This window comes from Doryrhamphus excisus, linkage group LG11 (genome assembly GCF_037039965.1).
Source record: "Doryrhamphus excisus strain RoL-2023G ecotype Guam linkage group LG11, RoL_Dexc_Guam_v1.1, whole genome shotgun sequence".
NCBI classification, from domain to species: Eukaryota; Metazoa; Chordata; class Actinopteri; order Syngnathiformes; family Syngnathidae; genus Doryrhamphus; species Doryrhamphus excisus.
In genome coordinates, this window is record NC_136367.1 from 19840288 (window position 1) to 19856078 (window position 15791).

General features: G+C 39.4%; 1 protein-coding gene across 2 annotated transcripts in view; it reads right to left on the bottom strand.

The window, feature by feature from the left end:
* LOC131107250 (contactin-4-like) overlaps positions 1–15791 on the bottom strand; it is a 101594-nt gene that overhangs the window by 51841 nt on the left and 33962 nt on the right. For both annotated transcript variants that reach the window (XM_058057228.2, XM_058057146.2), the window contains exons 5-6: positions 14270–14365; positions 1647–1850 (exon numbers count right to left, since the gene is read on the bottom strand). In XM_058057228.2, coding sequence (XP_057913211.2) covers positions 1647–1850; positions 14270–14365 — 300 coding nt within the window. The remainder of the gene's footprint in view (positions 1–1646; positions 1851–14269; positions 14366–15791) is intronic.

Sequence of the window (15791 nt, forward strand, 5' to 3'; positions counted from 1 at the left end):
TCGTTGTGCATTGTTTGATTTCCTTACTCAATCCATTCCATAGTTTGATTCCACATACTGAAATGCTATGGCTTTTTAACGTAGTCCTAGTATATAAGTGTTTCTAATTTAGTTCTTCCCTGATTTCATATTTCTCCTCTCTTGTAGAGAAGTATTGAATGACATTTTTAGGTAATTGGTTATTTTTAGCCTTATGCATTATTTTTAGCTATTTGAAGATGAACTTTAAGTATTTGTGATTTTAGAAATAAGGAGTTAGTATGTTCTCTGTAGTCGGCATTATGAATTATCCTTACTGACCTTTTTTGCAGTACATTTAGCGAGTGAAGATTGCTTTTGTAGTTATTACCCCATATTTCCACACAATAAGTAAGATATGGTAGAACCAGAGAGCAATAAAGAGTGTGGAGTGATTTCTGATTTCGTTTCTCTACTATTCAACTATCCCTTCTTTGCAGGTGGAAATGATCAATCTGAGTCAACAACACTCTACGTATTTCGAAGTACGATAAAATACAGAGAAAACCGACTCAGTGTGCCTTATCTATATTTCAGGGAGTTGGAAACGCCACCTGAAAGAGTGGTTACTAAGCTGTCTATGCTATGCTAGGAGGAATTCCACGACCAAGGTTGCTTTCTTGGCGTTTTACCAACATCAACAATTCATTAACAACGTCAACAATTCCTCTGCATTCAATACAGTTACTGAGGGATCTGCAATTGTTGTTTGTTTTAAATGTGACTTTCACTTCCCAAATTTCTGAGTTGACGTATTTTATACACAAACAGTTATTCCGTTCCTTCATTCCCCAGCAGTAATTTAAGTATGGCAACAGTGTAGCCTCATTGACAGAAATATACTAAGTAGGTGGCGCTGAGGTGCAACAATTTTTACTCATTTAGCCTCGTGCAAACATGCATCGATATTTGTTTATACCGTTAAATGTGTCCAATTTACAAAATGAATATTGCGGAGTGTTTAAAGGGGGGGGTTGGAATTAGTGTTTGATCCCGTAAACTAATTTGTAGGATGTTAATAAGCCGGTGAGCCGAGTGAGAATTTAGGTCACACATGAGCCTATTTTACATGGGCATCGTACGCTGACATGCATTCGTCTATCTTGGTCCACCGTTTTGCTTGCATCAACAGATTTCAAAGCTAGCAGCATGGTACAGTGCTTTGATGCACCCCAATTGACTACATTAGTGTTTGAATTTAGGTGCAGCACCGTTTACGGCTGCGGTCATTCGGCGGTTTGTATACACACATCATGGGGATCAATGCCCTTAATTATTGATTTGAACCGCTACGTTTCCAGGGTGGAATGCTGATGATGCAACATACATTTTCCACGATTGTTAAAAATTCTGAAGAGTGTGCACAAGTTTGAATTAATGATGGTGTTTCTCTAACAACGTCCGTAGTCCAATCGGATTTGTTCATCCGTGGTCGACTAATATTCTAATTATCGTTTTTTTGAATTTTCGAATTTGAAGCACTTGGAGGTTGTCCTCATTGGGACTTAGGATATTTGAATCTGCAGTTGTTTAGAAATGGCCCCCAAAAACACAACATGACATCCACGCCCATGATGAGTGTCCTCAATACTCAGTTGCCGCATACGGGTTGAAGAAACTAAGCTCACCGTCAGTGCGAAGCACAAGTGGGGTAGGTGGTCCCTGGACTCGAGTCTTTGTAACAGGGTGGGTAACAACACAAGTGTAGTTGCCGACATCCGAGGGCTCAACTTTAGCGATGTAAAGATTCCCCGTCTCCTGCGAGATAAAACGACGAGTGTCCTGCTTCACAAAGGTTGGGTACTCGTTGAATATCCAGGAAAATTCCAGATCTGTTGAGATAAAGACAGAAGAGAAATTAAAAGCATGTTGGAGAATAATCCGGATGAGAAACAATTTGTTATTCCTCAAAGGAAATTTTAATTTCATTAGACTACTTTTTGGTTACAGTCAGACCATTCATAGAATGAATTAGATTTAGTAATAATAATGATGCTAACCAAGGTTCCACTGTTTGGCCTTTGAGCAATAAAAGTATCCCATTTTTCAAAATTCTGTACATGTTGTTATAAGTTTTTGTTCCAAAACTTTGTGAAATACAGATGTCACATGTTGCTGTCTCCCCAGCCACAAGTGCTTATTTGCTTCCCAAGCAACCCTGAAATGCCACCTAACGTGAACGCTGTATGCTGTTTGTGACATTAATGATGGTCTTGCACAATTTGGATGTTTTTCCAGTCAGTCTGCTTCCATGATGAAGGTGACAAGCCAGGAACAGCGTGTAAAAAAAAAAAAAATAACACATTTCATTATTTAATCATGATATTTGCTTGACTTGACTTATTTGACAGGCTAACCTCCAAGCCGAGAAAATGGGATTATTGTATTTTTGTTTTAGGGTGTTAAAAAGAAAAATTTAAACTATAAGCCAAGCTGTTTTTTTTTCTTTGATTATATATACTGAACTAATGTTTAGTCCCAAGAATCTTTCTGTCATATTTCTGGTTCCACATATAAGTAATTTGTTTTTTTATTTTTTTTTTTAGAAAAATAAGTAGTGACAAGAAAGAAAAAAAATCATTGTTTTGAGAAAAACACAGAATGCACATTCCCCTCCAGAACAAATACATGGTTGTAACAACAGGCTCAATGTATTCAACTTGACATCTTGTGGATATTCCAATGCATACAAATGTGCAGCAGAATAAACAACAAATAGTCAACTTTTTACTGAAACGTCTCTTATGCTCTCTTATGCAAGCCAAAAATCTCTGTTGCAGACACAGTATAAGAATGACCACATAGCAAATACACACATTGCATAATGCCGATATAATGTGGCATTAAGAATGGCCAGAATAGAACTAATCAATGCCGTTTGTAATTGACAGGAGTGTCCTATTTACCCTTAATGAAACCTTGCTGCTACTACTAAACATTACAAAGCAGTCAGGGAGGTGCCCTTTCCCTTCACGGTCTCCCATCTGATTGGCCATTTATTACAGCATGATGCAATACATCTAGCGGCAAATGTGCGCCAGCTGATCCCTCCCCATTTGGGTCTTGAGATTATGGTTTGGCGGGAGTGCGTGAGCAGTTGAACGGAGTGATGACAAAGCAGATGTCCGTGGGGACGAAAGACACTTGAAGGCAGGATGTTGTGTGTATAGATGTTTTTCTCTCCAGTGATTTTGGACTATGACTGCACCTGCCCTTGTTCTGCGGCATGTGTGGCAGAATACTACAGAGGGATGGAAATAAGGTTTCTTCAACAACATGCAAAATGAAGCTTGTGAAAGCTTTGAAGTTATGCATTATTATTATTATTATGACTCGAGTGTAGAAACAGATATTTTTTTTTTTTACTATTTAGCTACAATAAGAACAACATAGCTGCTCTGGTGATTGTAGGAACAATTCCAATGTCATTGAAGCCTTCAGACAGATAACAGCTGACGTTACCTTTAAGGTTTGATGGCTCCTTCAATCTTAAGCTCACTTTCCACAAGCTGATATGAACAGAACATCCCCCCCCCGTCCCATAAGGGCCAACTTCAAAAGAGAGGCCTTACTGAATATTCAGAGCCTGAACAAGTTGTGCAATCAAATATCCTCATTACACAATGTATCTCAAACTGATTTGTCACACCTTAAGTACACTTAGTAGACCTATCATCCTGTCTGACAGTCTCTTTTGGTGATGGTCTGTCTTGCATTCGTCACACTTTATTCCGCTTGGCAGAAGTAAGAGAAAAATATCATACAACAGATGTACTTTTGTTCCCTGTGCCAATCATCTTTGGCAACTATTATTTATAGCTAATCATGCACACTTGAAATAAAAATACCAGTGCATAACATTACCATGAGTCCACTTTTTTACATTTGAATAAATATGATTACTTGTGGGCTGCACGGTGGTTGAGTGGTTTGCACACAGGCCTCACAGCTAGGAGACCCAAGTTTAATTCCACCTTCCTCCCACATTCCAAAAACATGCTAGGTTAATTGGCGACTCAAAATTGTCCATAGGTATGAATGTGAGTGTGAATGGTTGTTTGTCTATATGTGCCCCGTGATTGGCTGGCGACCCCGCCTCTCCAGCACCCCTTGCGACCCTCGTGAGGATAAGCGGTAGAAAATTAATGAATGATTACTTGTGTTCAGCAACTTTCTGGGGAGAACTCACAACATTTTAAATAGCTGATTAAATTATGGGCGGCACGGCGGTCGAGTGGTTAGTGCGCAGACCTCACAATTCCACCCTCGGGCATCTCTGTGTGGAGTTTGCATGTTCTCCCCGTGCATGCGTGGGTTTTCTCCGGGTACTCCGGTTTCCTCCCACATTCCAAAAACATGCTAGGTTAATTGGCGACTCCAAATTGTCCATAGGTATGAATGTGAGTGTGAATGGTTGTTTGTCTATATGTGCCCTGTGATTGGCTGGCCACCAATCCAGGGTGTACCCCGCCTCTCGCCCGAAGACAGCTGGGATAGGCTCCAGCACCCCCCGCGACCCTCGTGAGGAAAAAGCGGTAGAAAATGAATGAATGAATGATTAAATTATTTTTATATTAATTAATCGATTAATGAAGGTTAATTCATTAATTGAAGGTCAACATAAAATGTCTGTATGATGCTTTCTTAAGTGTGATGACACTGTGGGAACCAATAATCTCGATGCCCCTTACTGACCCGAACAATGCGTGATAATAACGGACTTTGTCGTTCCCTGACATATGTGCATAATTTTGTTTGGATGTTTGTGTTTTCATATCATATCGTGTATGGTTCTGAGCTGCGAGTTTGGGGTTGAGCTGTAGAGGTCAGTGGCGTTTCTTTGCAAGTGAGAGTCACCCTGAAAAAAGAAGAGTCCTGCCCTGAAGTGCGGAGGGCGTCTTGCTGTAAAGTATACAGTGCTGTTTTGTAGACGCCAATAAAAAGCTGATTTGTGCACAGTCATTCTGCCTCATTGCCATTCCGCCGACATTCTCTTATCTAACATACCGTTGTATGTCTTGACTACAAATTAGCATTTTGCATTTTGTTAGTTGCTGTGGTGGAATGCAGGTTAATAATGCCATGCTTTTATGTTGAAGCTTACTTTGTAGTACACGCCGTGTATCTAGATAGCAGTTATGGAGTAATTAAGAAGTAGACAAGAATACAATCCGATATACACAAAGAAATAGCGAATTTGTGTTTGAAATTCTGTGGTGACCAAAGCACTCAACCATGTATGTTGATGCCGACTTCTGATGGAATTTTTCCAGCTATTTCCGCTTATCCGGGTCCGGGTCGTGAGGGCAGCCCAGACCATCTTGTCTCGGGCCACCACTTCCAGTTCCACTGGTGGACACCTGTAATCTGTGTGAGACGTATTCCATCCAGCGTGTCCTAGGTCTACCAGCACTTTGGAATACCTGGAGGAGGCATCTGAACTGGATGCCCGAGCCACCTCAACTGGCTCCTCTCGATGTGAGGGAGCAGTGGCTCTGCTCTGAGCATCTCCTGGATGATGGAGCTCCTACAACCAGCCGACCTTCTTTGGTCATGCCACCCCGAGTGAACAAAACTTTAACAGAAATGTGATCCTGGTTAATTAGTTCCAGGCCCTAATAAGTGAATTCCCACAAAGTAGGATTCAATACTAATAAATGTCATACTTTCAAAGACCATAGCAAACCTGGTATTTGTGTACAATACCAGTACAATGTTGTTCTACCCATTTTTGCAAGTGGAACTCCGCCAGATAGACTGTGTTCAAATATTACATAAGCCATTTCATTTGTACTAAAGCCATTGATGGCTATATTTGCCAGCATTTATCTTCATGAACACAGCATCAGCACATATATTTAATCACCACTTAACAAACTCATGTAGATACAGTATTTTAATTAGAAAGAAGATATCCTTAAGACTAAGGGGATGAATGCCGCCGGGGGGGGGGGTTCCAAAGACGGCAGGGAAGGAAAAGAATGTAAGCCAGATAAATAAATAATGAATGAATTGATGAAGCTTGTGATGGTGCGATGAAAAAATATTCATCATAAATTCCTAAGCGTTCCCCCGGGGGGGCTAAGCTTTCATTTTTAGTGACATGCTTGTTATGAACGGACTGTCATCATGAACTGCAATATAAATATATTGCAAGTAAACACTCTAAAACATAAATAAGCAGATACGACATGTCATGCAAAAATATGTTCAATAAGAGTTCAACCATATACTGTTTAAAAAATATATTGTGATTCATATCTGTGCTTTTTTTTTTACATGATTTTTAGGCATTTTGGTGATTAACTCATTCAATACCAAAGACCTAATTATACGGTTTTATAAACCCGAATGCACCATCCCAACAACATATTTATACATTTTAATGCACAATAGCACAACACATTTACCTTCAGAGCTATTTTAAGCCATAAAAAGTCACAAGGTGGCAGAAGTTGATAAGAGATCAGCAGGGATCGTGTGAATGGAAGAATCACACATGCATGGAGGAGTGTAGCGTGCAGATGGTTCGGAAATCAAACGTTCAATCAAATCAATCAAAAGTTTTAACACATTTTAATATAAAAATTGTAAATACTTCACAGTATTATTTTTTTTACTTTGTTGTAAAATAAATATTTTTGTGTAGTTTATGTTGATATAGTTGTTTAGATATTTGAGCTATCAAAAAGCAAAATAAATATTTGTGTGAAAGTGATAAGTTAAACTTGATATGTTCATTTTCCCCAAAAGTAGGTTTCCTCCATATTTTAGTCGGGAACTGATATTTTCCTGAAACTTACTCTCTAGTGCTGATTGATAAAAAACAGGCAAAGATAGAAACACACTTTTTTCTGATGAATCTTTCTTTTGGTACGTTCCATGCTGGATATAGACACAATAATACGGACACAATATTCTGTGCGCCGTAATAAATCAGTCAAAAAGATGTGTTGTTTTTAAAAATGACTTAATAATTATTCATATTGAAAAACCTAGCATAGTCATACATATTAACAAATGAACAATTCATGCGTAGTTGGTAACAAGTAACTGAGACATGCTGCATATTTGGTACACTCAAGGCTGAGTGCTCCACGTATTCTGCTGACTCCGTCATTGTGTAACTGAATGCATCAAGTCGGCATCACATCATGTCATATCTGCTTCAGGCTGGTCTACTGTCTTCGTTACAGGACTGGACGGGATGCACATGCTCTGTGTTTTCAAAGCCTCAGGTAGCCATACAAACAGGCACGGCACTCACTAAGAACTGCTCGGAGAGGAAATAAACAGAAGTGATTTCAGTGTTGAGTGCCTCAAAGGTCTCTGAGCATTAGAAAATAGAGGTCAGAAGCAATGGGCCCTCAACACAGCACAGTGTTTGTGAGGCACAGAATGCATGGCAAAGTCACATTTACAGCCCATTAATGGCCTCGCAAGACACAGAGGCGGAGCGCTTTGCTCTCGTTGCTGCCTCTGATCCACAGTGACAGCCAGAGGGGAAACCGGACTGCAGGACTTTATAAACCAGACACCTTCGAGAGACTGTACTGAAAAAAAAAAAGACTTCTATTGCTGTGGTTTTATCGATCTTGTTCCCCAGTGGATGTTGCAGTTTCCAATATACTACATCTCTAGTCACTGGTTCCAACATAAGGTATCTTTCAGCATCCAAATACAAAAAACTGGAACTTAATATTTAATATCTTCAAACAAGGTGTATGTTGCATATTGTAGTTAATATAACATGTCTTAGTAGATGATTGTTCTCTTAAATGTCTAATATGAGTGTATGGGGTGTTATTTTAAATCAAAAAGTACGGAAATTTCCGTGTCAATAGCCCCTCTTTTTGGGATATAGGAGGAAATATTAATCTCATTGGGCTTGAGAAGTTGTATTTAACAAAATATATTTTCTTGTTGTTGAATATAGTGACTTAAAGACAAAGTTGCAACTGGAGGTTTGCCTTGCATCATTCTATCAACAGGTAAAAAGTGAGTGCAGTGGGACATACATGCACGACAACAGGAATCCTCGGTGGTTTTCCAGTTGCTAAGGTGACCGTGCTTCAGGTACCTGCTGTATAACATGATTTCACCTTTCTACGTCTGTTTTTATGTGTTTTGTTTCAATATGGATATACTAATACACAATGTGAACTATAAATGATAAAACATGACTATATATCCCAGGCAATGCAGTGGATAGGTTAAGTTGCGTGTCAGATATTTGTTGACTTGTGATTGACTGGTAGTTGTTTGGATTGCTGCATTTGCTGCAAGCTACTTGAACCATCGAAAGGTCGTTTCAGATTGATTGGCGCTGACGACTTGTATGTCAAGTTGGCAGCTTGTATGTTAAAATGTTCCATGAAATACTGTGGAAGCAAGTAGTTTGCTGGACTAATATACTAACACAGTTAGTTAGTAACATATTGATATAGTTAATCTTCAAACAGCTAAAATAATGCATAAGGCTAAAAATAACCAATTAGCTAAAAATGTCATCCAATACTTCTCGACAAGAGAGGAGAAATATGATCTCAGGGAAGAACTACATTTGAAACACTTCTATGCTCGGACTACGTTAAAAAGCCATAGCATTTCAGTATGTGGAATCAAACTATGGAATGGATTGAGTAAGGAAATCAAACAATGCACAACGATGAGCCAATTCAAGAAACAATACAAGCAGTTGATGTTTGCTAAATACAAGGATGAAGAGTCTTGAACCAGTCATGATGTGCTATATATATCACTATATTGACACTTACTATGGTACACATTATGGCATTGGATGCTCATATCACTTCATACTTCGGTATGGGACAAGAAATTAAAAAATTAAATTAAATTGTATTACGGAAAGCAGGAAGTGAACAAATGTAACAGTTACTGATTGTAAAAGTACCAGATGGAGGGGTAGGATTTAATAAGCGTTGCTTCTTCCTACTCCTTTTGGACATGTGGAACTGTGAACTGATTATGGGATGCATTCAATTGTAATCTGATGCATGTAAAAATGAAATAAAACCATTACCATTACCAACAATTGACAATCCTGCGAATTGATCCTATATCTGCAGCCCATATGTCTTCGTGGCGAGCTTGCTTACAGTATATGATCCAAACTGCCTCGGTTGTGGAAGTGACTATTTTCAACCTTGCACAACAGGTGTGACAGAACATTTCTTCTGGGATGAAATCTCCACAGGCCCTGGAGGATTTGTGTTTTTCTAGACGCACAAACAGCCTGAGGACATGACGCAAGATTGAAGCCCAGCAAGTTAGATAAAGACGCTTACACAGTGTTGGCCACAGCCAACACAAAAAAGGAAACGTCTTCTTCACTGAACAAATGGAGATAAACAGTTCCTCTGTTTTCCCTCTATGCTGGTCTTTTAGGAACTGTGCTGTATACTTTTTCAAAAAAGCTTAGAAGGGAGAATTCTGTCATCCACACATATCCTCCGGGAAATATGTATACGCACCACTGACTCCTCTGTGACCTTTCATACATGATTAGGAACTCTAATCAACCGAGTGTCACTCCCTGGAAATATAGCATATCCCATTTCATGCTGCTGTCATGTCGCTGGCTGCTTGTCACTACGGTAACTGCTGCATCGCGTCAAAACTCAAAACGCTTTTTAGAAAAGCCTCCAAGAGCATGGAAGAAATGGAGTGACAGTTTTTTTGTAACTGAGACACCTGGGAATACGACTGAAAAAAGGGATTGTGAAAGATTAAAAAAATGTATCATTTGATAATGAGACCAAGTCCCAAGTAATCTTTTTTTTTGGAGTGTGAATGACCACATCATCATTAGTCGAATATGCCACAGTAAAGAATAATTAAAACACATAAGACGGGTTAGTGTTGCCAAAATGTGTTGCTTTGTTGTTGGGGAAGGTGTTCCTTACATGTTGTGATTTAAAAAGAGGCACTTATCAACCTACCTCAGGCCTCACTCACTCACGGTGCAACACAGCAAGTAACTACATACCACACAATGTGGGTATCGACATTTTACACACTTATATAAATGCAAATATTTAATAGTAACTAATTAACCACAAGGCATGCTGAGATGTGTAAAGTACCCCAAAATCAAAAGTTACCCAGCTTATTTTGGAGGTCATAAATGAGTATAAAATGGCATTGTTTTGCATGTATTTTAGTGTGTATATTCCAGTACCTGCATAGCCCGTATAATAGTTAAATGTGCTGCATGTGCAGAAATCCCTCGCTACATCGCGGTTCGAATATCACTCACTCACTTGGTTTTCCAAAATGAGTGACTTAATAAATAATTGCTGTTTTGTGGTTGAATATGGGACTATATTAATTATTAAATATTGAAATACAAGGTATATGTATTATTCTGGCCGCTAGACATCAGTGATGACACAAAACATTAATGAGACATGACATTACATCAGTCAGCCATGGCATGTCCGATATATGATAGAGTGACAAGAAATTCCCCTCCTATTTCATGTGGAAGTGGTACATTTTGGCTTCCTTTTTTTTTGTTTTTTTCCCCAGTCCAATCATAACCCTTTCTTAAATTTAAAATACATAAAAATAAGGCTAACTATTTAGTTCTCTAGCATGCTATGCAGCCGTTAGCAAAGTGACAAAGAACAATAAGCGTGTAAAGGGGTGTGATTTCAGGTCTACATGGGTGTAATAATGGTTAAAAAAATTGAAAGTAATAAACTTGTTTTCTATGCTCTATGCTCTCACTACAAAAAAAAAATATTAACTGAATTTTGCAGAAATCAGTGTCAAAATACACGTTGTTACAGTTGTCTCAGTTCATCGTTTTTTTCATTTGTGGCTGGCCTGAGAACAAATCACTTAGAGACGACATTAAACTTACTGTAAATTGTATTTGTGCAGGCATGTCTTGTGACATTTAAATATCGCTCTGCTGTTGGTATGTAGAATACTCTGCATGTGGCGAGAACACATGATAAAGATACACAGTTACAGTACATAGGTACAAACGCTACCTGACATAAAGAGAGTAACCTGCCAAAACACGCCCATACCCACTCTAAACACGGTGGGTAGCAATAGGCTACACGGCAGATGTTGCCTTCTCTTATGAGCAGGAACCCTTTCTACTGTTTGAACATGTCTTTCTGCATGGATGAGCACATGCATACGGGCGCCAAGACAGCTGTCCGCCATGCATAATGTGTCCTTTGAGACCCCCCCTCTGGCAGGTGGAAGTCCACTAGAGTCTTGGGCATCTCACTACTGTGGGAAGGTCCACAAACATATGGTACTGAATAGGGATGTGCAGAGGTTTTCCTTGAATTTGGTTACACGTAGTTAAAATGCAATGAGGGCCTTGTGAATGACAAATGATGGTATTTGGGGGGGGGGGGGGGGGGTAGATTTGTCGTATAGATTATTTCTTCATTATTGCCCTGTTATTTCCTGTCGGGGAGAGGACGCCACAATAAGACAACTCTTTACCATGACATTTTTGACATTCACTGATAATGGCTAACGTATGACGACTGAAGAATGGGGTGGTTATGGATCTGTAAAATTGGACATGTGAAGGACTCTGATAACGACAAAACATAGAAGAGCAAGGCTCGAAGGCAAGCCGTCGATACAACGGGCTTCTCCTGCAGGCGTTCTCCACACACTACAACACCGCACGTGTCAGTAACGGACAGCTAGACACCCCCAAATATATAAGAATAAAATATCGCTGCACGGCTGCACGGTGATTGTGTGGTTAGCGCGCAGACCTCACAGCTAGGAGACCCAGGTTCAATCCCACCCTCGGCCATCTCTGTGTCAAGTTTGCATGTTCTCCCCGTGCAGGCGTGGTTTTTTTTGGAACATTCCAAAAACATGCTAGGTTAATTAGCGACTCCAAATTGTCCATGGGTATCAATGTGAGTGTGAATGGTTGTTTGTCTATACGTGCCCTGTGATTGGCTGGCCACCAGTCCAGGGTGTACCCCGCCCGCGACCCTCGTGAGGATAAGCAGTAGAAAATGAATGAATGAATATCGCCATCATCTCCTCTGTAACAAATAATACTACAGTTGAAAAGGAAATATATAAAATAATGATACTGTATAATGTAGAATACAATGTTATACATATTTCCTTTTACAATAATAACGTCTGGTGCTAGCAGAGAAAACGGATGGCTCTTGGACCAATATAGATGTAGGGTGAGTTCCTATCCGACAGCGATTACTCTGTTAGAAGCTTTTAGTATTTATATGAATAATTGATTATTTGTTCTCGTTAATGATGGTGCTGCTGTATCCATAGTGTTGGATAAACTTATGTTTTTCATATTAGAAAGTAAGTTTGGATCCGGGCCTATAGTATTCTTTAAATCCAGTCGTTTATGGCCAGGCCAGAGAACGTTTCCTGTTCCAGATCAATTTTTTCATCTGTTGCAGTTCTGTTGTTGTCTACTGTAGATAAGGGTTGTGAATGTGAGTGTTTTGTTTATCTTACAGTCCAGTTGATATGATCTTTAATATTTGTCCACCTGCTTAAGGTCTTTGATGATAAGAACTTAAGAGATTTTTTTTTTGGCTCGCCATTTATTGTGACTAATATTTTGTCATCTTCTCTTCCAGTCCGACACTTGGCAGCGTGTGCTGACTTTCTCTCTCGGCTCCTTGGAGCTGTACTGGAGAGCTTTATGAAAGCTACACTTTGTTTTATCTGATAACACTTTCATCAGCTTCTCCCAAAGAGTCTCACACCATTCTACAACTAAATCCATCTTTTTGTAGATATATGTGTCTTGGAACTCTTCCCCAGGGACGGGAGATTGTGTCGCGTGTTACCCCCGAGGCTTTTTGTCGCGAGGTTATCTTGTTGATCAGTTGTCAGTTAGCTTGTCTAGCTCTGTTAGCAGCATCACTGTTCCAAGTTTGTGTTTTCCAAAGAATCAGTATCTTATGAGTGGATGAGGAAGAAATGAATGGCAGACGCAATAAAATTGTCATTCCGTATCTATCGGGAACAATCAGAGAAACACAAAATTCCGGTATACTTCAGAGCTGGAAATAGCAAAAGACAAAGCCGGGTACAACCTCAAAGACTGGATATCCCGCACACAGAGAAACAATCTGGTGTTTGCTATCCGGTGGATTAATGCACTGATTTTTATACCAGGGAAACCAAGCAGCCAAGCAACCTAAGAGAATAACTACTGTGGATTCTGCACCATTCCCAGCTTTCCCATCAAGCCGTGAGCATGAACTAATGAATCCTGCTCGGATGAGAGGCAAACTGGACAGTGCAGTTGTGATCAAGCTTGAGAATATTCACAGGCACAATCGGGATCTCACACCGACATTAGCCACGTTTACATGAGAGGTTTTTCCGGACTTTTCCGAAAACATAGTATACATGGAAAGGAATAGTCCAATCTCTTGTCTACAATCTCTTGTCTATATAATCAAACAGAATAGTCAATAGGGCATGTGCAGTAAAACGTAAACATCTTCCCCGAGTTTTTCTTTCACTTGTTGGAATAACTCCGTATTGCCAGTTTTTCGTTCATCCAGTCTTGAAATTTAGTTTGGATCAAAACTTGGATCAAAACAAACTTTCCCCAGCTGTCCAGTGCCGATTGCTTGCCTCCATTTTTAAAACTACGTCATATCTGAGCATGCGCTGAAAGAATGAACCCGGGATAAATTTAAACAGGAAAAGATCAAAACTCGGGACATGTTTTATATACATATATATTTTCTTTTTAAAGAAAAACTGGACTTGTGAATGGCGTATAGAAGGGTTTAGATTCTTTCCCACAGATGGCGCTAATGCACACGAAAGCTGCTTGCCAACCGCCAATAAACAACAGATGAAGAAGAACCTGATGAAGAAGAACGCACCTTGACAACTTTCCATTTGAGCGGGTACAAGATACCTCAATCGGATCGGGGAAAGGAATATTCCATCCCGGGAATCCGATTACATGTTCATTCGGATTGGCACTTTTCTTTTTCGCAATGAGGTGTATACAAAGGTTAAAGTCTTTCCGTTTGAGTAAATAAACCGAATGCAACTGGAATATTTGGGTCCATGTATACGTGGCTAACAGACAATCTGTGATCATGTCCAAGATCAAGAATTGCACATGTAAACGTCCATGTCACATTGAACCATTATGGTACAGCAGAAACAGCCAGGTTTGGAATCATCCAGGTATAAAGTAGGTATAAATAAATAAATGAATAAATACCTCCAGAATGTGGTGGAGGTCCGCACAGTAGAACCACTCCTTGGCCTTCCCGGACTGAAACGGAGCTTCTTCTGTGGGTTTTGAAGTTTTCCAAGTCTGCAAGAGAAAATCAGTGAAATCCAACTTTGTCCTGTTTTCTTGCTGTTACATGCAATGACTCTGTCACACAAGGTTGGGATCAAACAAGGTCAAACAAAGCGCTGCACAGCTGGCATGGAGACGATGGCAAGTGTCACCTGGTACGATTCTGTTTAAAAGCCACAATGTTTAGCGTATATTTTCGTATATTTTGTGTTGAAAGAAATATAACAATGTTAATTGAATGAATACAAAATAGACTTGCGGTAAAAGAATCTTGTTACAATGTTAATGGGACATTTGTAATTAAACTGTCATTGCAGTCAAGCTTATCACATTTGTGAGGACACATAATGAGAGCCAAAACGAGCTTGAGGGCTTTTTTTTCTTGATATTTCCATGCATTAAGGTCCCCGTGGTTTGCAAAGTCACATTCAATACGCCATTTTGGACAGCGCGTCTGCATGTGATGCAGATGCAGAAATAATCTACCACATAACGGCGGCAAATGTTAACAGCTTTTGTGTGAGATGAAAATAATCAAACAAAGCAACAGCTTCCAAAGGTTCCTCGTCATCATTCATTCTAATCACCATTACCTAACATTAAAAAGATATTTCCAGTATGGTTTTTGACACACACGTTAATATAAACTCCAGATCGCACATGTCAGAAACTAAGTAATACACACATTACATTTGCATATCCACTCTGCATAATAATGCGACTGAGGTGCAAAAATGTCTTGACTTATTATTATTACATATTCCTTCTTGGCATGAGCAGAGGATGAACCTCTCAATTAAGCAACTGATTTGTAATGCAGTACTCACCTCCGAGCACAAGCTACAGTATGTGACTGGATGTGTGCGTGGTCGCCGAAGCCAAGTTCCATACATACTCTATCTTAAGAATCTATTGTCTCCATCTCCATCCTTTTCCATCCTCCAACACTTTCTACCACTTATCCTGTGCAATATTTCATATATTAATTTCATGTATACATGGCAGCTAAAATTAGGGAGGGGGGGATTCCCTTGTGGTTTCTAAATGTTTGCACGGATATTCTATGGAAACCAATAGATGATCTCATCATCTGCAGTTGGAAGGCCCTTTGGATGTCCTGCCAAATTTTGGGAAATGACTTTGGCAGCATCTTATGTTGGCAATGCCTGCAGTGAATACAAATTGTATGCTCTCTCAAAACTATATTTTCCATATAAAAACGATATCTTCGGCACTATTTTGAGTGCATATTCTAGAGTGGACCAACACCAGCCCAAGGTAGACCTGAGTGACTGTCAGGTTTTTGGGTGAGGTTTGAAATAAACATTTTTTTTGCAGAAATGGGATCTGACATCCATCATTCACACCATCTGATTGTAATAATAAATAATAATAATAATAAAAAAAAATAACTTGCATTTTGCTATATAGTGCTTTG